At 39.9% G+C, this 25,431-nt stretch overlaps 1 protein-coding gene across 2 annotated transcripts; it reads left to right on the forward strand.

Annotated features, from left to right (window-relative positions):
• The first annotated feature begins 650 nt into the window (after positions 1 to 650).
• On the forward strand, positions 651 to 22,773 carry ZDHHC13 (zDHHC palmitoyltransferase 13). Of its 2 annotated transcripts, none has more exons than XM_083750743.1 (17): positions 651 to 1,113; positions 3,879 to 4,021; positions 4,382 to 4,504; positions 6,283 to 6,360; positions 7,886 to 8,030; positions 9,054 to 9,118; positions 9,973 to 10,135; positions 12,243 to 12,368; positions 13,422 to 13,555; positions 14,502 to 14,611; positions 16,130 to 16,245; positions 16,875 to 16,937; positions 17,700 to 17,793; positions 18,332 to 18,415; positions 18,967 to 19,124; positions 20,962 to 21,059; positions 22,136 to 22,773. In XM_083750743.1, the coding sequence occupies exons 1-17, from the start codon at positions 1,078 to 1,080 to the stop codon at positions 22,272 to 22,274; spliced, it is 1,875 nt and encodes a 624-aa protein (XP_083606869.1). In that variant the 5' UTR covers positions 651 to 1,077; the 3' UTR covers positions 22,275 to 22,773. The 2 variants fall into 2 exon arrangements, with proteins under 2 accessions (XP_083606869.1, XP_083606870.1); XM_083750744.1 differs by having other exon boundaries at positions 856 to 1,113; positions 14,502 to 14,602; positions 16,121 to 16,245.
• Positions 22,774 to 25,431: the final 2,658 nt, after the last annotated feature.

The raw sequence follows: 25,431 nt of genomic DNA on the forward strand, positions 1-25,431 counted from the left end.
CTAAAACTACAATGTGACGAGGTGCATCTTCCCCACCTTTTGAATACTTGCTCTGTTTTATCTTGATCTGAACAACATCTGCAAACATCTTTATAGCTCAGTTCCATACCTAAAGAAGCCAGAGGGGCTTCAGTCATTAAGACTGTTGAATTTTGATCGGGAAGACCTGAGTTCTAATGCTCATTCAGTTTCTTTCTCGGCTCATCAACCTCACAGGATTGTTGTGAAGAGAAAATTATGTATGCTGATGTGACCTTCTTATATACATGATTACTAAGAAGGCAGGGTACAGTATTCCCATTGCGCCCTGCAGGGTTAGGCACAGGATTGCAGCCTTAGCAGCTAGGTTTTAAGATTTCCCTTTCAGCTCTACAGCAGAAATGAAAAGAGCAAATTAGTCAAAACGGAAGCCCCCCATTGCTTTCAGTGGAACTTTCAGACCAATTAGTTTTGTCTTGTTTTACTCAGGGAGTAAGAGCTGCCCCACGATAAGCTCTTCCTTCTCAGCTAAAAGACAGACTCAGGCTGGGGAAACACAGCCGGATTTTTTTTTGGGGGGGGGGGTATAAGTATATTGTTATTTTCAGGGGGCTTTCTCCTCCCAAAGACGGCGTGCAGCGTTGCAGCCTTTGAGCTGCGTTAGCCAGGAGCAAATGAGAACAGGAATAAGAGGACATGTAACTGCATGAGCTGTGTCCTCCGTGTCTATATGTGCACACACCGACCCACCCACCCCTGGCCCCCTTACCCACACAACACAACCGTATGCACAGGGTGAAGACCCGTGTACCATGGGGCCTCCTCTCAGGTAAGCGCGACGTGGCGGCTTTAACTCGCGTGCGATACAACTGGGGAGCGGAGGCAGAGGCGCCTTTTCCCCTCGGGAGCCTTGCAGGCTGCCTCCCCGCCGCCAGGGGCCGGGGCAGCCAGGGAGGCCCGCCGCTCTTCCGTCTCCTGCAGCAGCTCCTCCTCCTGGGCCAGAGCGGCGGGCAAGGTGCGCGTCGGTAACCAGGAAGCGGCGCCAAGAAGCGGCTCTAGTCAGGCGAGCGGGGCTGGGCCTGGTCTTGGCGGCCTGGCATGGAGGGCGGCAGCGGAGGCTGCGGAGGGCGTGAGGTGAGCACGGGGGTCGCGAAAGGGGGGGGCGGGCAGAAGTGGAGGCCTCTAGCCGGGGGGGGGAAGCTGGAGGGGTTGCTAAGCGAGGGCCGGGGAGGGAGAGGCCTAGAAGCGAAGCAGTAAGGCCGGAAGAAAGCGAGGAGGAGGAGGAGGAGATGGCGTCCCTTGGCCCTACTCCCCCCCCCCCGCCGCCTTGTGCCCTTCCAAAAAAGAAGAAAGGAAAGCACGGGGCGTGGGGAGTTGTTTCCCGAGGGGGCGGATCCTGCTGCTTCCCACCGCCCAACGATCAGAAGCAAAACCCCAAGGGGAAGGCATGATCGCATCTGATCCCATGGAGAGGTTGGTCGGGGGCAGAGGCAGCAGCCGTGTGTGTGTGTGTGTGTGTGTGTGTGTTAGTTAGGCCGGGGGAGTGCAGGTAAGCCCCGCCCCCATGATCGATCACAATATGTGGCACTACTTGAATGGCAATGCCCATCAACTTTGAAGGGGCAGCCCCTCAAGTGTTTTAGGGGGGGGGGCTGAAGGGATCTTGGCTGGTATGGCAGTATTGGGCTGATGGGAAGAGGATCCCAGTTTCCTCACTCTCCTCTGCTCAACTATGGGTGGACCTGACTCAGCCTCCTTTTGGTAACAAGAGCTGAAATCACCCTCCTCCATGAAAGGTGTTGCATTTACAGACATTTCCCCCCATCCTCAAATAAAGAGTGTTCAGCTTAACTGATCTGTGTGTGGACAATACAAAACTAGGAGCAGGGCTTACGTGGATGCAAGATTCAGACAACAGAGAACGATGGAGAGAACTTGGATGAGGCATATAACCAGAAATGAATGTGAGATGCCATATAAAGGAAGATGATGATCTGTTGTTAATTGATCCTGATCAAAGATTCTTATTGATATGGGGAGAGGTGCTCTGCTGAGACACACCAGCCCTACTCAGTAGAAAAGCTCATAAGTGGAAAAGGTGCATGAGCGGAGCTGCACCGATTAGCAGCTACCCCAACATCCTTACACCCCTTGCAGAGTGCTCACTTAGCAACTTCAGGGAGGAAGCTTTCGCAAATACTGCTATTCTCCTTGGTGTATCCCTGTTGTTCTAGGAACCTGTATGGCAATGCTCTAGATTGCTTGGATGTTTATGCATTGACTAATTTTGGGAAAGTTCCCTCCAGCAAGCATCTTACACTGATGTCAATGTACATTCCTTGGGAAACATCTCCATCTTTTTTGATCTGAATTCTGATTGGCCAGAGACTCTTTGTCACCTGCAAGTTTCTGGAGGGAAATTGTATTGTAATCCTTGCTTTTATTTCCTGTCATTAAATGGCTCATCCATCCATCTCTGTCGTCAATGAGATCACCCTTTATTTTAGAGCCCACGCCTTCCAGTGACTTTCCTATTACTTTTAAAAGAAGACTTTTAAGTGTGTGTGTACATATACATATAACATTCCTAAATATATTGTAGTGAAAGTACTAATATTTATATGTAATGATTAATATTCACATTCTATGAATCTGTCATTATGGTATGAAGTTAACATTCAAAATATCATCTGAAACTGATTATGATACATTCCTTAATTAATAGTGCAGAGATTTCCATAAATATTCATACTAGGGAGCAATGTTTTTTCCAGCCTATCTAAATTCCTTATTGCCTCCTTTCCCCATCTTGGTTTTCAGTCATATTTGTTTCTTCAGCTTAATTAGGAAGCAGAAGCCAGTGCTAATCCAAAAGGAAGCTTTAAAAAAATACTAAGAAGGTGAAATCAGCCTTTGGCTCAGAGGCTCTCTGCAAAGGCTTGCCTACCTTTGGTCACCCTGCCCCTTTTTTAATTGCTGTCAGAAACTGTTCTCAGCTGTGACTGTACACGTGTGACTGAACTTGTTTCTCTGTTGTCTTCCTTCCTTGGGACACTCATTAATAGTGTTTCATTCATCCAAGACAGAAGGGATGCCAACCAACCAATTCCTATTTCATTTCTTTAGGCCCTTTTCAGTTCCTTAGTCCAGTTGTCTCTCACTCCTTGTGTTAGTTCAAACCTCAGTCATTTGCATTCAAGCCCCCCCCCCCCCCCCCGCATTTTAAGCCTGCACTGCGTTCTGCCTGATTCACTAGTGGCCACCTTCATTCCATATAAGACAAGCTCTGCTTAGCTCTGTGTAATAGGAAGAGACACAGGATAATAGTATAAGACACAGGTTCATGTGTACTTTTGTATACAGTGGTACCTCGGGTTACATACGCTTCAGGTTACATATGCTTAAGGTTACAGACTCTGCTAACCCAGAAATAGTACCTCGGGTTAAGAACTTTGCTTCAGGATGAGAACAGAAATCGTGCTCTGGTGGTGCAGCGGCACCGGAAGGCCCCATAAGCTAAAGTGGTGCTTCAGGTTAAGAACAGTTTCAGGTTAAGAACAGACCTCCGGAACGAATTAAGTACTTAACACGAGGTACCACTGTAGATCCATAAGTTGATATGTTTGACCATGAACTGGGATGTGGGATTATGTGCTCACTCATTGTTGTTTATTTATTTTTGCCCTAATTCCCATCACGTTCACACATGGGTAGGAATGCAAATTACTCAGAGGCTTGGATTAAATGCTCCCATTACTTTTTTTGTTTTTTTGTATATGGCAGATGGTTTATAACAGGAATACATATTGTAGATTGCAAGTAAGCAACAGGCTCTCTTAAGAATACAATGTTTTCGGGTAAAATATTTCTTATGAAATATGTTAATTGTTCATTAACAGTGTAAAAATCATAGCCACGGTCCCCTTGGCCATCATGGACATAGCTGGTCTAACATGTATGAAGAAAAAGATCTACCAAAAGAACAAGATATGCTTCCTTTTGCAGAGGACTACAGTAATTTTGATATTGTCAAAGCAACTCAGTAAGTTTCTTGAATAATTCACGTGTTATAAAGTAATGCATTGAATTTCAGCTACAGTATGTTGTATAAGTGAGCAGGGTACTAGTAACCAGCATTTAAATATGTAGTGTGTGTGTGTGTGTGTGTGTTAGCCTAGCTATTTCTCTCCCTGTTGCTCAAAAATGATTTGTTTCTCATAGGAAAGTCTTCCCCTCCCCTGCTAGATTGCTTTCCTGGAATAAAAGTTGCATTCCAGAGACTCCGTGTTGGTGCGTGTAATATATTGTATTGTCCACTCTTACTGTCAGATTTAGACATAATGATGACTTAGAGTAAAGCTATAACTCTTTGGCATTCAAATTTATCTTACTCTGATTTCAGATATGGCCTGTTGGATCGGTGTCAGGAATTGGTGGAAGCAGGGTATGATGTAAGACAGCCAGACAAAGAAAATGTTACTCTTCTTCACTGGGCAGCAATCAATAATCGGCTTGATCTTGTAAAGTAAGTTTTGTCAGTGATTGCATGTGTAAGGACTTTGGACTGTATATAAATGAAACAGATAAAAAAATTGTTTGGTTTTTTCTTTGTAATGTGTTAAATTATCTAATTGAATATTATATTAGAATGCTAATAAATTCTAATGATTAAGTGGCCTACAAACACCTTAAATAAATAAAATATGTTGCTTAGTTTTAGAAATATTTTAGAAATATTGTGCATTAGTTATGCCTGTAAAACTTCATTTTATTACTATTCACATTTGTTAGTGTGACCTTTGTGAGGCTTCTGAGTCTTAAGATCAAATATAATTGATATAATGGTTACAGATAATATAAAAAATGTTAGTTTTCAGTAACTGCAGTTTTGTTATTTGCCTTACTTTGAATTGTGGGTGGAATCCAAATAGCCATTTGCATGAGTCAGATATTTAAGTTGATATTCTGCACAAGGCAAGAATCTGACTGCTAGGAGAAACTTTCATAATCAAGACACTGTTTCTTATACTTTAACACAACCCCTGATATATTGTGACACTGCACTGCAGAAAGCCACCTGTAAACTCTTGTGTAAGGGCTAGTGCATTATTCAGTTATTTTTCTTCCACTGATTATTCTTGGATCAAGCCTATGTGTTCTGCCTTCCACTAAACTACTTCATAGAAAATATGGCTCTTTAAAATTTTCAAAACTTTTTGCGAAATGCTTTGTGATGGAGGTTATCAGTTAGCATCATTTTGAACGTTCAGAGCAGTCCCAGTTCAGTCAGGGCAAAGACAACATACTATTATATTTTAAGACCAGCGAACCAGTAAAAGCAGTGCAAAATCTTTTGGCCTGCCTGACTGGTGTTTCTTCTTCCAGATACCGCCTTTGAGTACGCAGAATGCCAAACAATACCATGATATTTGTAAATTAGCCACATGTCTTTTTACAAGCGTATGTTTTTGTTTTTATACGTTTGTACTTTGCTGTGTCATATAATAATGGAAACTCGGCATAAACTAACTCTAATAACAACCAACCAAAACAGATTAAGAATCAAACGATCAAAATACATTGACAAAAGGACCCAAAGGCCTATTGTAATAAAAATGCCTATCTAAAGATGAGCCCATGCTGACCTTTCTTGGGAGGCTATTTCTGACTCTTACTGCCATTACAGGAAATCTCCTGACCCTTTTCCCTGTCTGCTGCATCTTTGACGGTCAAAGTACATGGAATAGGGACTCTGATAGCAACTTAGTGTTTGTGCCGGTTCATTTGGGAGAACAACCTTGCAATTACGGCCAGGAAAGGATTTTGCCACTCCTTCCAAGTTTAAGGAGACCAGTGGCTTAATCTAGTCAAACCTTCTTTGCCAGAATGTCCAGCCAGGTCCTATGGGAAGCCCCCAAGCAGGTCTTAAGAGCAACAGCGCTCTCTGCTGTTGTTCCCCAACAACAGCAGAGAGTGCCATTTATGTTAGTATCTCAGATGTGTATTAAGATATTTGCAAGAACTTGTTCCTTCTCAGACCTGAAGTGGTATACTTCTAGCTATTAAAACTGCCATGATAACCATTGAATGGTTATTTTTCAAAATGCATTTTGGGTGACTGAAGAAAAAGACATCATTTTGACAGTGTTTAAATTTCTGGTTTTTTATAAGACCTTATTGCTAATTCTTGAATAAATTTATTTCTAAAATCTACTGTGGGCAGATGTTCAGTGAACGATCCACTTTTAGAACAAGCATTCCGTTTTATTTATGCCTTGTCGTTTTGTTTGTTTGTTACCACAGGTTCTTTATTTCCAAAGGTGCAGTGGTGGATCAACTAGGAGGTGATTTAAATTCCACTCCACTTCACTGGGCTGTTAGGTATGAAATTAATGAAGAGCCAATCATGCTTTAGACTTCTTGAGTGTATGCATGTTACATGTGATGCAAGAGGGAAACATAGTTTTGCTTTTGTGAAAATTATGTTGCTAGAAAGGTGTAGTTTTCACTCTCTTGTTATCTCCCCTGACCCATACATAACTACTAATTTTATAACTACTAATTTGTTTCTCTCTCATCTCATTTGTTTCTCTATTCTTTTCTTTCACCTCAGTTGTTGGCAAAAAGTCAGCTGACCATAAAAATAAGAAACACAAACAAAAGGCAAAGTTCTTGTCCAGGTTTAATGGTTCATTCAATTTCAGGATTTTAATACAGTTTTCTAAATAAGCACAATATTTATTTATTGCATTATTTATTTATTTTTAATGCCAGTCTTTGTCTGAAGATCACAGCACAACATAAAAATACACAATGAAAACACAAAATCTGTTAGAAGAAAAACACCAATAGTTCCCCCCCCCCCAAAAAAACGCCATAGAAAGTTAATCACCAAAGGTCTGATTGAAGAGAAACATTTTCACCTGACACCTAAAGATATGTAATGAAGGCGCCAGGGAAGCCTTCCTGGGAAGAGTATTCCACAAACAAGGAGCCACCTCAGAAAAGGTCCATTCTCATGTTGGCACCCTCCAAATCTCCAGGTTGGTTCATATGGGGAGAGGCAGTCCTTCAGGTATTGTGGTCCCGAGCCATTTAAGGTTTTATAAGTCAAAAACAGCACTTTGCATAGGGCCCGGGAACTAATTGGCAGCCAGTGCAATTGGGCCCTATTAGGTTAGGCTGTGAGCTGGTGATTGGCCCAAGGTAAGCTACATGAATAAATGTGAATTTGCACCTGGTTTACTATGTACTAGTCAAACACTTCTACACCACTCAATATATATGCACCTAGAAAAAAAGGAAAATAGCCAAGCTCACAGAATTGGCATTCTCATTTGAAGCCAAATTATTGCTAATATGTCCATTCAAAAATTCCATAAATAAATAAAGTCTGTGAGTAGAATTCAACATAGCACAACCATTCCATCTGGGAACTGCAGTGCTTGCCAGATGAAACCATTCCTGCTTTCCTACCCCAGGGGCATGTTGTTCTTCTGGGGGCTCTCCTGATGCCTCCAAGCCAGTTTCCGGGGGCACAGGACAGGGTGAAAAAGTCACATTGTATAAGTGGAAATCCTTTTGCAGGGCTCCTGCTGATGGGGCTGGTTAGGTGAATACAGCCCAATTTTCCATCTTTGTTTCTTATTCTAATCCGATCAGTGCTTCATCAGTTACTGTCCCTCATACAGTCACTTAGCAATAGGAATATCTCTATTCTTCCATTTGCTAGTGTCTAATAGTGTGGCTGCTATCAATAGTTTTTGTGCTAATAATGTAATTCCAAACTACAGTTTTAAAGCCGGCAGTTGGCAGTATCAGCATTTCTCTTTTCCATAAGAAATAATGCATTATATTTTCTATATCAGGTAGTGTTCTAAAACTAAACACTTCTGTCTCTTTCCAGACAAGGGCATTTGTCTATGGTCATACTGTTGTTAAAATGTGGAGCAGACCCAACTCTAATTGATGGTGAAGGATATAGCAGCTTGCATTTAGCTGTGCTTTTTCAGCACATGCCCGTCATAGCTTACCTCATATCAAAGGGTCAGGTATGTTCTTAGTATGATAAACTTAATATTACACTGGGCACTTCCTTTGTGTGGATGCTATTATGAGATGAAACCTTACTGATGACTTGGATCCTAATAGTGGTACTGTTATGAAATCCCATTTCATAGCTGCACAAATAAAAGTAAATCACTACATCCTGCCACAGATGTTTACTTCCTTTTACAACAGCCTTTCGGATGAGTCTATTTAATTTTCCAGTTTCATTTAGAGATCCAACTGCACAAACTGCTGTTATTCTAGCTTGATAACCAGAGGAGTCCGGTACTGCTTCTCAACCTCTTGGCCTTTGTTTCAGTGCTTAACATGTCAATTTGAAGATTTCTTTATCTGTCAGCCCAATTCATACTATCATACTTAGTTGGTTTAAAAACTGCATTAAAATGCATGTTTTTTTCCTCAGATCCCATACATATCAGTTTCTTCCCATTTTCATCACTGATAACATTGCAAAATGCAGCTGCTGAAGTAGGATCTTGAACCACTGATGAATTTGTTTTAAAGAATTGCCAGCTTGGGGCAGGCCTGAAAAATCCTCCTAGTAATATTAGTGGTTTTTTAGATGCACCAACCTGCTTCTGCCTAGCACATCTTATTTTCATTTAATATAATTTATTATTTAATACTTCATGCTGTAATACTTAATAGTCTAACCAAAAATGACAGTTGAAGGTAAGCCATTCAGATATATCACTTTTTCCTATTAACGCCTCTGATTTGGTGTGTATATTTATAGAAAATAAAGTTGCCAGAGTGTGCTGTGCTGCTTTTTAGTGGTACCAGTTCTAGAACTCCCAGTTCATGAGAACAATTGATACATATCATATATACCAGAGTAAGAAAGGCAGGGCCTGTGGGCCATACAAAAATGTTATTCAGCTGTAAATGTTCAATGAAATAAGTAGCTTAATTTAATTTGATGCAGGATTGTCAATTTATGGCTCTGTTTGTACATCTGGCTTAGGCTTTCATTTCCTGAAGTGGTAATATCTTTTCATTTTTAGAGTGTAGATACAACTGATCATAATGGACAAACACCTCTTATGCTGTCAGCACACAAAGTAATTGGGTAAGTAATGATTATAATTAAGGTGCTGTATAATCGTAAAATGTTTATTTTGAAGTGAGTTGCACAGATTTCACTGAGACCTCTCCTGAATAAGTATGCATAGGATTGCAGCATTTAACCTGTATTATTTCAAAACAGCTCAAATATTTCATGAAGAAATACCAAGTGACATATTCATTACCAAAGCAATTTTTCAGAGTTTATTTTATAATGGAAAATATGATGAGTTCCCATAAGTGTAACTGTCATGAAATCAATACATCCATGTTGAACACTTATTTCTCTACTGCAGGCGAAACCTTTTTGACAGATAATATCATAATCCTAAGTATTTCTGCCTCTTCTCCTTTCTGTAATTTTTCTATTTCTCGTAAGCTGCTTATAACCTTCTACCATGCACAAATTCTTCTTTAAATAGGCAAACATGTATATCTATTCACTATGCATCCTGTCCAGCTCAACGATACCCCTTCTCTGCTCTTGAAATGCTTTTCTTTGCCCGTCAAAAACACAGAAAAATGATTGCCGTCATGAATCTTCTATGTCCTGCCCTGAATATTTTACTTCAGGTGCTTAGATGTCCTTATTCCAAAGTGACTCAAAAAAGAGTCCTGTGGTACTTTAAAGATGAACAGATTGATTATGCCAAATTTATTAAGACTTTTTAAATCTTAAATGTACCACATTCTTCTGTTTGCAGTAACAAGTTAACATGAGTACGCCTCTAGAATTTATTCCTGAGTAACAGCATACCAGAGTTACTATTAATAAAATAAATTATTAAAATACATACCGGTACATTTTAAAGGTGATGTGTGTTTTCTCTTTGCTGACTTGTATATATTTTCATCTAGGACGGAACCTACTCGTTTTCTGTTAAAGTTTAATCCTTCCCTCAAAGCTGTAGACAACATAGAGAAAAACACTGCATTGCACTGGGCTGTTGTATCAGGAAATGTTAGTGCTGTAGATGTGTTGCTAGAAGCTGGGTCGAGTCTGGACATCAAAAATATCAAGGTATGAGTTTGTTTTCATCAATAAAGAGCCTCCTGGCTATTAAAATCACAATACAGTTTTCAAAGCACAGCTTCAGGGCTACAGTCTTTTTCCATCAAAAGCAAAAATATCTTTATTTCTTTCTGTTTCAAAGCAAAGAGCAATGCTAGCCACAAGAGTTTTGCTGTTCTGTTCTGCTCCATTCTGTTTCCTGAAATCACAGATAATATTACTCCCCATGGTGGTCAGAAGTTCTATATATGTGCATCTAGATGCCTCACCTGTACATAAGCATGGTTAGCACCGTTCTTGTTGTAATAATAATAATAATAATAATAATAATAATAATAATAATATTTATTATTTATACTCCGCCCATCTGGCTGAGTTTCCCCAGCCACTCTGGGCGGCTTCCAATCGAATGTTAAACACAACTTTGTTGCTAACTGTATTTATATAAGCCATCCAACACCATCGGTTACCTGGGCAGCTCACAAGAAATAAAATAAAAAGAATCATGTTGAACTATTTATTTGCTATGGTATTGTGGCTTGGAGTGTGAATCAGGAAGTCCCTGGTTCATCTTAAACTCACAAAATGGCTTTCTCTCCCTGCTTCAGTGCCCATCTACAGTATGGGGATAATAAAAACTTTACATTACAGGGTTGTAAAGATTACTGCAATCATGTATTGTAAAGTACTTTGTAGTGTTTAGAATGCAGAAAAAATGTTGGGTGAGATCCAAAGGACTCCATGGCTGTGCACCCAAGAGGGCTTGGGGCTTGTGTTTCTTCACTCTCCATGCCATGTGGATAACCACTTTTGAATCTGTTGGTGCCTTCAAAAGTAGGTTGTGATATGGCATGGTAGTCTGTGATATGGCATGAAAATGTCAATTCCATGGATCATGCCCAAGCCCTTGTGCACATCTCTCTGGTTGTATTCAACACTACACCAGCAGGATTCCATGGGCACAGTGGGACTTCCATTTCTTCTCCTTCTCCCATGCCCCCCTCCTGCTCCAGAGGGTCCCCCAACCCTTAGGAGCTTATTTTGAGGGCGTGTGGAAAACAAGCGGAAAGGAGAGGCAGTTCAGTGGCATGCAGGGAAGTCCTTTGCATGAGTGGAGCTGCTGTGTTGGATATGGTCCTTTGGATACCAGCTGTTAATATTACTATTATTACTTTACTTTAATAAATACTTGTAGAGGAAAACACCACAGTCATCTGTTCAAAAAAATGGAGTAGTGTAGCTTCATAATTATTTGTGAGGGAAATCAATTTGAGGAAACTTTTGTAAATAGGATAAGTGGTCATCTTTTGTGGAGTGCGGGGAGAGAAATAGCTTATTATTAGAACAGGTAACACCTGGTCTCTGAAAACACCTGTTCTCTTTATGGCAGCCTTTGACAACCTGGAGCCCTCCAGATGTTTTTGTACTACAAACCCCATTTCCCTAGCCAGCACAGTTGTATGTGAATTGTGGTTTTAAATAGGGTAGCTGAATAAATACGAGATTTTGACAGTAATTCAACCATACACATAAACCTAAGTCTAATATGGTAGATCTCAAGGCAATTGAGTGTAGCATTACAATACATGATAAGGCATTTAATCTGTGCTCCTATTGTTTTGCAGAATACTTAAAAGCATTATCCCGTTTGAGTATCCTGGTATATCTCTTGGGATTTTAGCACTACTTAATTTTAACTTTGTTTGGAGCTAGGACTGCATGACATATAGAGAGGACTGCTAATAAAAAAAAAATCTATTTGTAGTGCTGGTGTTACAATAGTTCACTTATTTCTCATAATTGGATTCATTTGCACAAAGCTAATATATCCGTTAATCTCCTTGCACCCTTTAACTTTTAAACATTTCTGTAAGTTTCTATTCTTACAAGGTAAACTTAAGGGTTTGTTTTGTCAAGCTTCTTTAGAACTAAGGTTGTCAACATGGGTGCCCCGAGCTCACGTATGGCCAGAGAGGCATTCCCTGAACCTGCAGGGTTGCTAACAATTAGGCCTGAAATAAGAAGATGTTGTGCTATGTTCTTGCTTGCATAACCTTTTTGAGCTTTTCTTCCTCTTACTTGGTTTTTAAATAACTTTAAAACTTTTTATTTGAAGGGCGAGAGGCCGCTTGACCTTGCTCATCAAACTAAAAATCGCTTACTTGTTCATCTGCTTTGTGAAGAAGAGAAACTGAGAGCCAGAAAAAATTCTAGGTTTCTGAGGATTCTGGGAAAGTATGAGGTATTGTATAGTGATACACATCTTGGCATGCAGCAGTGCACTTTTAAAGAAAACCCATTTGAGTTAGGAATGCTTGCAGATTCCCACTTACCGCTTAGGCTGGAGCTGAACCAGGACTTGATAGAATTTGCTGGCTGAGTCAACCTCAAAGAATGAGTGGTGGAGGCAAAAGGTTTATGAAAGCAAAGAGAACATGTAGCTGGGAGAGAAACCTCGTGATGGGTTTAGGAAAAGTAAGATCTTGTGTATTGTTGGTAGAAAAAAAATTGACAATCAGCAGACTCAAGGATTTCAGGGTTGTTGGTTCAGACCATTGGATGCTTCCTTTAAATTTAAAGGAAGAGAAAATTGCTCCTGATATGCTTTTCTAACACAGTTGCTCTGTCATGGAGAAAGTCAAATAAGGCAAAGTCTCCCATTCTTTGACAGCCACAAGAGTCCTCTTAGGAACCTTGAAACTGTAAGTGAGTATTAAGGTCAAAGAGACAAACGAGGTAGTGGGCGTACAATCACATACTTATTTAAACACTCGCTTGTGCCAAATACTTGGCTATGGTTCTCTAATTGGGGTTTTTTTTAATGCATCTCTTGAGCTTCAATATTTTGCACAATTAAAAAAAAAACTTTAAATGATTGTTATCTGGCTGGGGAAGAGGGAAATTGTACTTCTGGGATCTTGCTCCTGATCGAGAGGCAGAAGTCAAGTGAAAAGATGTACACAGTGCTTTTCCCCCTAGAAAAATAGGTGATGGTACTCACCATGAAGTTGTTACAGCAAGTGCCACACTTGCAACAACATACAGAGGTGTTGGTACTGAGTACCCCTGAGTACCCCCTGGGAAGAATTGGGTGTACCTGAGTGATGCCAGATAGGCTCTACTTTCTAGCTGATAAGCAAGGCAACTTCAAGCATTTCTGAGTTGTGAGATACGATTTTTCTCTCCCCTTCCCATTCTTCAGCATCAGTTTCTTCTGATCTGTTTTCCAACTTTCACATGTGGTTCCCTCCATACCATGTTATTATGAAACTGATACTATTTCTTTTTATTGTAGTTCTTACTCTTGCTAATATCATCGTTGGCGTTGATATGGGCTATAGGATATGTAGCGGACTTAAATTCAGATTCGTGGCTGTTGAAAGGAAGCTTGCTAGTCTTCATATTTGTTATCATGTCCCTGATTGCAAGGTAGGTGCCCCTAGCTTCCTTGTGGTTATTTCTACATTGCAAAGAGTTGTGCTTTGTGTTCCTAGAAGATCAACAAGGAACTCGTTTTAAGTTAAAGGGAAAACACATGGCCTGGTTAAGATGCTCACCTCCTAAACTATGAGCCACAACAAGCATTGCCCTCTTTCATCAATAAGATGGTAGTCTTTCAATAATATTAATTGTGGCACTTGGAGTATTGGATGGAGAGATGGCACTGAATAGAATCCAAAGGAAAAAAGTTCTGCTGGACACATTATGGCTTTCTTACATAGAAATTACTTCCATAGTGAAAAATGTGTCATTGATTGGCTACATGCAGCAGTAATTGACTGCAACTTCCCACAATGTGTGCACCGGGTGGATGTGCAAGGCGTGTCATGTCTGTAGGACTGCTTACAAGTGATTACATATGTTTTGAAAGCTTCTATTGTGTAGAAAAAAATAGTAATGTGTGAAGCAGCCTTGGAACATAATTCAAATCTACATCAGCGTAAACAGTGTATTTTAAGTCTCTCTCTCTCTCTCTCTCTCTCTCTCTCTCTCTCTGTGTGTGTGTGTGTGTGTGTGTGTGTGTGTGTCTTTCTTTGTTTTGGGGTGGGGGATTTAGGAAGGCTCAGTTGAGACATCACAGGAAACCATGGTTTCCCACCTTGTAGATAAGCATGCATGAGCTTTGGGACTCTCCATCCCCTGCCTTCATGGAAGAAGGAAATATTGAAAGCTTCTAATTCATTTTAGAACAAACTGCAGTTCTATGTTACATATAAACATTGTTGTAACCCTTTCAAACACACAAAAATTTTTTTATGCATAACCTGAAAAATAAATTTGCTGAAGTTTTTTTGAATGTTTGTATGTCAGATGTTATTTTGAATGTTTAAATGTTGTATACTTCATGGAAATGTTTTTCAAATTTCCTTTTCAGGCAGTTTGTAGGAGTCTACAAACTACAATATTTCCCATTAGCATTCTTGCTTGGTTCCGTCTTCTGGATATCTTGGACCTGTTTCATCTTGTTCCTGCCTGATATCCTTTGTGTTTTATTGAATAAAAGAAACACTGGTCTTGTTCTTTCAGATATTAAAATGCTTTCATTCTGTAGAAATCTTAAGAAATTCTGACTTTTAACATTTTATAGGAAGCTGCTATAAGACATTTCTTGAGGTGGAAACATAAAATACAGTTTTCAATGTACTGACAGCTTGGGGCAATAGGTGGGCTTTTTCTTATCAAGGAAGAGTCATGTTTCTGCAACATGTAACACTGCCCATCTGTCAGGACTCTTGGCCTCTGACAACACTGATGTCTTGCTATGCTGTCAAAGGAAAGGAAAGCAGATACTGGCAATAAATCCAGTAGTTTTCCCTTGTCTTTAACTGGAATGCAGTCTGGATCACCTCCTCAGCAGCATCCTTTCCCCCTATATGTAGGGTAGATAAAATACAAGTAATTTATTCCTACTGGGTTTGGGTGAATACCAACAAAGCATTACCAAAACTCAGTGAGAGAATAGTGCAAGCGGCCTGATGTGTTGATATACTGTGCTAAGGGTACAAAAGATTAGCCATGTTTTGGTAGACAACAGCTAGGTAGCAGCATAACAAACATCTCTGTCTCCACATTGCCTTTAAGTTTGTCCTAGTACAACAGTATGTTCTTGCTCGCAGCTGCTGTATTTTGCATAGAATTGCTAATTCACATGGCTGCATTGTGCGAGTGACATGATTCTGATATTCAAATATTGTATTTTCAGCCCTCTGTTTTGCTTAGCTTCTGCACATGGGGCTTTATTTTTTTATGAAAAGGATAACAGAGATTCAGCAGCAACAATAATTACTGTTTTAAGCCATCTTTAATCTGTTCTAGTACTAGATAGCATTTCAATGTTAATTACTTCATCTCTCAAGTGGTATTTTCTTTTTGCATGGTTTCTAATGAGATCTCATTAATACAATTATCTGGATTAATTCCTGTGAACTGCTTGGGCATGTTCCAGCTAAAATGCATGCATATATTTGCTTGGCTTCTAATAAAGATACTTTATAGTACTGGCGCTACTGCTGCTTCAGTGTTATGATGTTGTGGTTTATTTACAACAATTTTGTAAATATTGTTATTGTAGCATGCTTTGCAGGCATTAAGGCATCCATTCAACTTTGAAGCGTAGCTTGGGCTGGATCTAGGCACATCAAAGAAGCGTTTCAGTTTAAAGCATTGTAAATTTAAACGGAAAACAAGTAGAGAAAAATGGGACTCCACATCGCCATCTGGTGGCATAATGTTATATTGCTTATGATGTTGTTGTCGTTTAGTCGTGTCCGACTCTTCGTGACCCCATGGACCAGAGCACGCCAGGCACTTATATTGCTTATACAATGCATATAAATGGCTTTTTCTTTACCAGTCTAGCTGAGTCCTTGGAGAGGGATGCTTAATATGCAGCAATACATGAATATGGGAAGCATAAAAAGAGCCTTCTTAGGTCACAACAAAGGCTCATCTAATCCAGCACCTTCTTAGACATATTCCTTAACTGGAGCTTACATTTTTCAGGCACGATTTCTCGGCTTCCCTTCTTTCTTGGTATCGTGGGTCTTTTCTATTATTTATACAAAACTATCAGAACTGATCCTGGATTCATTAAGACTACAGAAGAAGAGAATAAAAAGGTATTTTTTGCTTGCATCAAATGTATGCCATGATTTCCTATAATACATTATATTTTTTATACATTTGTCACCTGAGAACAATGCATTTTGGAGATACTTTACTTAGCACTTTCCTCGTAATGTAAATATTCACCACCAGTGATAGCAACTTGGGGAAATTGTGAGACTATAGCAAGGAAACCTGTCAGCACTTCAAGAAAATAGGAACTTGTGTCAGATATACAAGGACAAGTAAAAGGACTCTCCAGGGCCATAATAATGTAGGGAATACCTCCCAGTTTCAGAAACACTGCTCCAGCATCATACTTCTTTGCCAGGAACATCCTTCCACTCTTTTGTTACACACACACAGCACTAAGATACTGTAAACTTTTAAGGCTCTGGTCATTTAAAGCTGAAAGAATCCAGGAAGGGGTGTGGAGAAGCTTCTGATACTAATCAGGCAGAGATAAACTGCTTTAGATTGGGATGTCATGGCTGCCTTGAAAGGAATGAAAATCCTACTCCCAGCACCCAAAATGGGCTTACAGAAGTATATAAAGGTGAATGTAGGATCTCTCAATGATGATGCCATTATGAGGATTCACAAAAACGATAGATAAAATGATTGAAAAATATCTGTCTTTCAGAATATTATTAATCTTGGAGAATCTGGCTCCTTGGATTTCAGAACCTTTTGCACATCGTGTCTTGTAAGTCATGCTTTGTTCTAGTATTGATTTATTTATTTTTAATTCCACAGATATATCTTTAATTTGGTATACAGTGGTACCTCGGGTTAAGCACTTTATTCGTTCCGGTAGTCCGTTCTTAACCTGAAACTGTTCTTAACCTGAAGCACCACTTTAGCTAATGGGGCCTCCTGCCGCCGCCACACCACCGGAACACAATTTCTTTTCTCATCCTGAAGCAAAGTTCTTAACCCAAGGTACTGTTTCTGGGTTAGCGGAGTCTGTAACCTGAAGTGTCTGTAACCCGAGGTACCACTGTATATAATAAGTGATATTTTTTGCAGCCCAATCCTGCAAGCTGCTCTGCTGTCTTAACAGCTCATGAATTAGGGGTTACAAGACCTGATAGGAGTGCCAATAAAAGTGGTCCATCAGTGGCAACAAACAGCTCTTGCAGCCTGCTTGTTGGCCTTGGCCTGCATTCAGATTTAAAACCCTTTCCCCAAAGGTAGTGGGTGTCTTCAGAATGGTATCCTTTATGTTACATGAATGGGAACTTCCTTCCTTCCTGCCTCCCATTCATACGTGGAAGCACTTTGCATGTGCACACAGGCTTCTCTGAATCCAACCAAGCCATGATCTTGGCCACCCAAAGTGGTGGCTCATATTGTTGGGTTTTGTGTGGTTTTGTAAGTAAGGGTGAAGATTTAAAGCTAATCAGGACATCTGTGAATATATTTTCTGAATCATGAGTTAATTACTTTCCCCTGCATTCTTCCCAAGGTGAAAAAACCGTTGAGATCCATGCATTGCCACACTTGCAACTCATGTGTAGCTAGATATGACCAGCATTGCATTTGGATTGGACGATGCATAGGTGAGCTTATTTTAGCAGAACTAGAAGTCCGTTGTTAGTGCCAGGAATGTTTTTGGAGACTTCAAAGCAGAGCCCTTAATACATCATGTAGAGAAACTTTAGTAGTTGAGTGCTATGTGATGGGATGTTGACAAGCTGCACAGGGAACCGCAACCAGTTAGAATGTAAGAGTAGTTTCATATGCACATTGCACAGTTTGGGTATTGTTAAAAAGCTTGGCTTGTAGTACTTAAAATACATTTTATGTAATTTTGGGCTGAAATCCTATACATATAAAAGTCAGCCTTCCTGAGCTTTTCAGAGTAAACATGCACATTTCTGTTCGGTTAACGCTGCCATGATTTGGGTGGGATATCAAATGGCCAACTCCTGAATTCTTATAGCAGAAAACATGTAGAACTTTAGCTATTAATTTCCCTCAACTAGTTTTGTTTCCATGGATTACTTGGGTGCATTTTTTGATGACTGGGGATATGGTGTGGAAGAATTGCCTTGTGACTGTGGTATAAACAAATCCTTACCAACTTTTCTAATCTAGGTGTTGGCAACCATTCTTATTTTGTCCTGTTTCTCGTTTTCCTGACAATGGTGAATATCTGGGCACTATACGGAACAATTCTGTGTATGTATTCCCTACACTTATTTCACTAATTAGTTTGCCACAAACTGCTATATATTGATACCTTGCCTTCTATTGAGTAACATTTTAGAAAATTCCACTGTTTCATGTTCCAGCAAAAAATGTTTTGTTTTTGTTTTTTAAACTTTTCATAATCTGGAATATGAAAAGTTGAGATCAGGAGAAATTGCCATGTGAACAATTCTGCTTGCTAAATGCACAGCTTCTGGCACACACACACAAAATATCACGTAAATGGCAATGGAACAAATGGAGGTTATGTTTTGTTAGGGAAGCTTGTGCATGTTGAGCAATATCTCTCCGTAAAGCTTTAATTTTCAATTCATAAGAGTTCTGCTACAAATAGATCTTTGACCCTGGCCACACTGAGAGAACGGTACTCCCTATTTACATTCAGCTATTCCTGTGGCTTGTTAAATATGTGAACAATACTTTTGTAGTAAATGTACAGATTGGATCTTCTGGGTAGATCACCATCATCTGTTCTCAAGCAACCTTTTTTAAAAACTGAAAATAAAAATTCCTTGTCCTAGATTGGTCAGAACACTGCACAACAACATACTGGGAAGATGGAGCATGGACTTCCTTCACGCAGATTGTGTCTTGTTCTCCATGGGTGTTGTACATTTTCACACTCATATCTTTTCACACGTCGTGGGCTATGTTGTTGCTAATCCTTCAGCTCTATCAGGTACTGTTTGATTTTATATAAGGTTTATTCCTAAAGGTTTTTCAGTTGTAATACTTCTTCAGCAACCGACCCTTGCATCCCTATAATTAATATCTCAATACTGAACCTCAGTTTTGTGTGTAGATCTAACCATATCTCAAGCTAGTAGGTGCCAATCAAGAGTGTTTCTGTGAATCAGTACACCTGCAACAAAATGTTAGTGTGGAGTGCTTCTGTTCTGTTAGTCATCCACACCTCCCTTCATGATATTTCACTCTGGTTTCCCTCCCAAAACAATTCTGTGGCTACTGAAATTCTCATTGGGCTGTTTTGGAGGACTCTGTTCCCTGTCCATTTCTTCCCCAAAAAAGACTTTTTGTACTTCTCCAGGCCTTGGAGTTCCTCCAGGCCTCCTGATACCCTTCTTGTGTGTTTTGGCTACATAAAGATCCACACTCACCTCTGAAGTTTGGATATAGATGGAATGATGATCCAGTAATTATGGAAATGCAGCAGCTCAGAGGTTTGAATAGTAGCTTCAGCACTGGCATAAGGGACAAACTGGTGTCCCAGTGCCAGAGATGGGACTGGTTCCAACTCTAATGCCAGCACACCAGCAGCCAATATTGCACAAGTCCTCCACTTAATGTGACTGTACAACAGAGTTGCTCTCATTTTCAGTCTCCCTGGGCAGCTTATGAAAGGGTTGAAGCCTCACATTCCCTGCCCTGGTGTGTAGCATGCCCAGTTTGCTCTTAATTGCCTTACTTCCAGATTTGGGATCTTGCTCTAGCTGCAGGATCACAAACTGCAGCAAGTAAACTAGACCTTTGAAGTTGGGCTGTTAGTTTAAGGTTCACGTGCGGCAAATGCTTGTTGAGAATGTTATGTTCAGATGGAAGGACTTGAGAGAAAAATAGTCCTGTTGCCAGTTTCTAAAAATATGGTATGAATAATTGATCCTGCCCAGTGGAGTGGCTAGTGCTGAACTGAAAACTGTCGGGCAGCTCAGCTGTGCATCATTGTTCCATGCTAAACCCTTTATGACCTTTGAAGATAGCTGTCTGGGAGCATTAAGTCACCTTTTCCTCTTCTTTATTTTTGTGTCATTACAAATCAAGGATGCCAGCTTGGCTGCATAAGTAGCCACTTGTGCGCTCATTTTCAGCCAAGGAACGAGCATGGAAAAGTGTATTAGCAACAAATACGTATACTGGTCATCTTAGCTCATTTTCCCTAAGCTGTGATCAAGCGGAATGTGCTGAACTTCATGAGCACGTTCAACCTAAGGAGGAGAGGATTCTGTAGCCCCCGCCTCCCACTGGCAGTTATTTCTGGCATCAGTCTGAGATCTACCCATCTCTTCTCCTGATTTTGACTATTTTGAACTGTGCATATGGGGCAATGATTGGAAATGTGTTTCTAGTTGAGCTATTAAAACTGCACAGGGAAAAAAATACATGATTTTAAGTAAGAATGCCTGCTTGCAGAATTTAGTTAAGATTGATACTGTTCTTGACTTGGTATCTTGTGCCCAATAATAAGTTGCTGAATAATTAATAGCATTACACAGAAAGTGATTCAAGCACACAGTTCTAACAGCTTTATATTGAGACCTCTGTCAATAGTTGGGATGGTGAACCCAGCATTAATTGTTAGTAGCACCTCTCTCACAGTTTTTCCACTGTTAACATGCTTTTAACTCAAAGGGGCCCTGTTTTTTATAGCTTCATTAAAATGCAATAAAATACTATCTTTTGGGTACCTCTGACATTTCATGTAGAGCTTCATTTCTTTCCGTATTCTTCCTGAATTGCATGTAATAGGCAATTTCCATTTTTTGTTTGTTTCTTTCAAGATTACCTTTCTTGGATTGACCTCACATGAGAGGAGTGCCCTCTGGAAGCAGAGTAAGCGTTCAAAGCATCCTGTTTCACTCAGGAAAACTCCATATAAGTAAGTAACTTTTGGCCCCATCATCCCAAGCCAATATGCCTTCAACTTCTAGAGACCACAAGATTAGGGAAGACTTGCGGGGAGAGTTTCTGTTTCATGTCTGCATCACTCGCATGTTATAGAGGGGACCTCCACCTAACCTTGGTGCATAAGAACCATGTTGCTTTGCAGCATTCTCAGTGACCTTGAGAAAGAAAGCTGTTATTCATTCCCTCCACCACCACCCCTCAAACTGGGATGTTAAAGGATGTACAGCCTTTACCAAAGGTGTCATGGACTTTGAAGACACTCAAACTCAGGACCAAAGGGAGAAACGTGCTAAGAGGAAGGCACGTTTGGTAAACCCTCACCATGATCAACTCCTGCCTGGAAACCTATGTCCCTACTGTGGAAGGAAGTGTGGATCCAGAATTGGCCTTCACAGTCACTTATGGACTCACTGTTAAGACGTGTTCATGGAAGACAATATTACTCGGCTATGAGCGATCACCAAAGAAGAAGAGACATCTCAGTCTTGAGCTGGATCCCTTCATCCATGGCAAGGACTTGCAGACTGAAATAGACCACAAGCCTTTCATTCCTTTGCTGGATACAGTTGATAGCTCTTCTAATATCTGTTTTCATGGATACCCACAAGAGCCCAATGCCTTTATTAGAACCTACCAAGATGTCCCAAAACTTGTCAGAAACCTTTTACAGATGGGGGATGCTGTTTAGTTTTAATGTTGTTTCTGCGTTGTAAAAGTTTGTTACATATAGCTAAATCTGATTGATTTCTTTTAGCATATAAATACATTACTTATGTCCATTTTGAGTACCTTGGAAGTATGTAAAGGCCTGTGTGGAAGTGCCATATATACAAACCAGTATCTCTGTATGGGGCATATATGACTATAGCCGCATGTTGAGAAACTAGTTCTCACAAACAGCCCTTTCACAGGAGTGCTGCTCGGCAGTCCCCTTCTCCTCCCAGAACATTTCCCTGGGGCCATATAAATGTTTCAAGCACTTTGTTTATTAGCAAAACAAGGGAAAATATTTCCACTCTCATCATGTTGTTTTCTTCCCCTTCTTAGCTATGGCTGCCTTCAGAACCTAGCAGACTTCTTCCAGTGTAAATGCTTTGGAATGTTCAAGCCCAACATCATTGACTGGACTAAGCAGTACACGCTAACGTTTCATTCATTGAAGGATAGAAATGTTCATGCTGTGTGAAGATAACCTACATCCAGTCCTTGGGATTCAGCTGGAAGCTGAAATAAATATGGATATTTGGTATACACTTTACAGTTTGCAACTTATTTCGGAATTTCCTTTGCTATATTTGTATCACTGTTATTTTGGGAAAGGTTGTTTTACATGAACAAACTGCAGCAAAGTGGATAATGCAATGGGACAACTGTAGTTCATATATGAAATCTTCCAATAGGTTGGAAGTAAGTACAACTGTGAAATGTCACTTTTCAAATTGTTTATGAAAGGCCTTTTTTATAAAGCAGCCTGGAAATCCTAGCCATTGTTGTTCTTATGTGTCCATTAAAATTTGCACTTGATAATTAAGGGTGGGGAGAGATGCTTTGAATTTCAAAATATTTTAGTATATGAAAACTGATTTGTAACTTGAACTGTCTCTTTGATCTGTAAATCTGTATATAAGGGCTGTTTAGATTTAATATATTCATGCTCACATTTATTAAATTAGAACATTTTTGTATTTACAAGTGTAATTACTGGCTTTTCAACTAATCAAGGGAAAACATTTATGAATGAAATAATAACCAAGGCTAAGGCCCTAATACACTGAATAATGATGAATAATGGCTGAAATACTTCTCTCAGTTGTGCTAATGCATTTAGAAGCAGGTAGCAGCAGCTTCAATACAAGTTCGCAAAATTATCATGGCATTTGAAGAGCTTGTTTCAGACTACAGGTTTGTGGTTCACCTTTCTTAAAGTTTAAGAGGGGTGTGCAGTTCTTAAATACTACAAATCATACGTCTCAGTGGACTTGACACACAGCAAGGGTCCTGTGTATCTTGAGTTTCATACTGTATTTAAAAAATTCACACTGAAGAATAGCAGGTTAAATCAGTAAACATATATTGTTTAAGATTATAGAATTAGTCCAAGCTTGTTGGTCTTGAAGTACAATTTTTGCTTTGGATATGAGGCTTAGTTTCCATACAAGCACAACATTTGAGGGCTGGGTGAAAAATGAGATCTTGTATAGAATAGCAGTTAAAATGTCAGAACTGATGTGACCTGGACTTACCTCTGACACTCAGTCACAATGGGTGGCTTTTGGCCCTTCACTGTCTCTGTCTTATCTACCTCCAGGGTTGTTGTTGTTGTTTAAAAAAAAACACTGTTTTTTTCATTGAAAGTTTTCAAAACAGAATACAGTAAAAACCAATCTAATATAACTCCAGTGGTTGTTGAAGTTGAAATAGGGTAGGAAGAACCAGCTACACGTTCTTGAGCTTGGAGGAGAGGCAGAATATAAATGTAATAGTAGAAATAATGAAATTACAGTGATAGACTTGCTTGTAGCTGAGTTCTACATAGTAAAGTAATGGACTTATTTGCACTAGTACACAATGTATCATTTTAGAAGACACCATGGCATTAAAAGCAGCATGTGGTGTATTACAACTTAAGGAAGATACACTGAAACAGAAGTCACCAGACCTTTCTATATAGTGAGAAGGTGGGGAGGGGTATTACTCAGAAGGGTGGTGGGAATGGGTGATTGGCAGATAGCTGTGATGAGCCTGTTGACGACTCTTAACGACTGCAATAGGTCTTACAGGAAAAAGCAAGGGGTGAGAAGGTGAAAAATGGCTTTGTCATGTATAATGAGATAAGAATCCAATGTCTCTGTTCAGACCAGGTCTCTCCATGGTTTTAAGTTTGGTGATAAGCTGCAATTCAGCAGCTTCTCTTTCCAGTCTATTTCTGAAATTCCTTTGTAATAGAACAGCTACTTTGAGATCTTGTATAGAATGTCCTGGGAGATTGAAGTGTTCTCCTACTGGTTTTTCTGTCTTGTGGTTCCTGATGTCGGATTTATGTCCGTTTATTCTTTGGCGTGAGGTTTGGCCTGTTTGTCCAATATAGAGAGCTGAAGGACACTGTTGGCATTTGATGGCATACACAATGTTAGACGATGAGCAATTAAATAGTCCCGAGATGGTATGTGTGATGTTGTTGGGGCCAGTAATGGTGTTGTCCGGGTGTATGTGGCAGCAAAGTTGGCATCTGGGTTTATTGCAGGCTCTGGTGCCAGTGTCCGTGTTAAGTCTGGTTATAGTATTATTGTGGGTTAGGAGTTGTTTAAGATTGGGTGGCTGTCTGTAAGCAATGAAAGGTCTTCCTCCCAGAGCTTGAGAAAGAGAACTGTCATTGTCCAGGAGAGGTTATAGATCTCTGATGATGTGTTGTACTGTTTTAACTTGGGAGCTGTATGTGATGACTAGAGGTGTTCTGTTATTTTCTTTTTTGGGTCTGTCTTGCAGACAGAACACTAGAGGTGTTCTGTTATTTTCTTTTTTGGGTCTGTCTTGCAGACTCTCACCTAAGAGATCTACAGCAAACCTTTTTAGAACTAAAATACCCAGCAGATGAAGTTAGACAACAGATCAACAGAGCCAGACATACCCAGAGAGAACTTGCTCATCACAGCTATCTGCCAATCACCCATTCCCACCACCCTTCTGAGTAATACCCCTCCCCACCTTCTCACTATATAGAAAGGTCTGGTGACTTCTGTTTCAGTGTATCTGAAGAAGTGTGCATGCACACGAAAGCTCATACCTAGAAGAACTTAGTTGGTCTTTAAGGTGCTACTGGAAGGAATTTTTTTATTTTGTTTTGACTATGGCAAACCAACACGGCTACCTATCTGTAACTGGAACTTAAGGAAGCATTACCATGATTTGATTTTAATACTGTTTCCACACTTATTCCTGTCAAGTTTTTTTCTTGATGAAAGACAGTGGTATTAAACTGGGCTTCTGTTGCTAAAATTACAAGTGCTGTCCATTTTTAGAAAGGTTATAGAGTTCAGAGTCAGGATTGTGGAATTACGTTACAGGCTCTGTTAGACACTCAGAAGAATTTGAGAAATGATCAGTTGTAATCCAAGAGGTAAATATAACATATATATTTTTTCAGCACCTGCACTTGTAAGGCATATTTTTATTTCAGATCAGGCTGCCAATATGCAAGTGGTTCTACATTCAGTGCTGTCCTTGTAATATATGTTTGGAGATGAGATAATACCATCCCATGTTTTTCTCAAGGCGAGAGCATGGTTTTGAACTTGGTAGTAACTGGAACAGTGCTTTTTAAAAAACATTATTATTGTGGCTGC

The sequence above is a fragment of the Podarcis gaigeae genome, assembly GCF_964106915.1.
Source record: "Podarcis gaigeae genome assembly, chromosome: 1".
NCBI classification, from domain to species: Eukaryota; Metazoa; Chordata; class Lepidosauria; order Squamata; family Lacertidae; genus Podarcis; species Podarcis gaigeae.

Excerpts from the sequence above, each read along its gene's own strand:
- ZDHHC13 (XM_083750743.1), top strand. The coding sequence starts at position 1,078 with ATGGAGGGCGGCAGCGGAGGCTGCGGAGGGCGTGAG. Across the intron at positions 12,369-13,421 it reads GGATTCTGGGAAAGTATGAG|TTCTTACTCTTGCTAATATC; the intron begins GTATTGTATAGT and ends TTTTTATTGTAG. Across the intron at positions 17,794-18,331 it reads TTGGATTGGACGATGCATAG|GTGTTGGCAACCATTCTTAT; the intron begins GTGAGCTTATTT and ends TTTCTAATCTAG.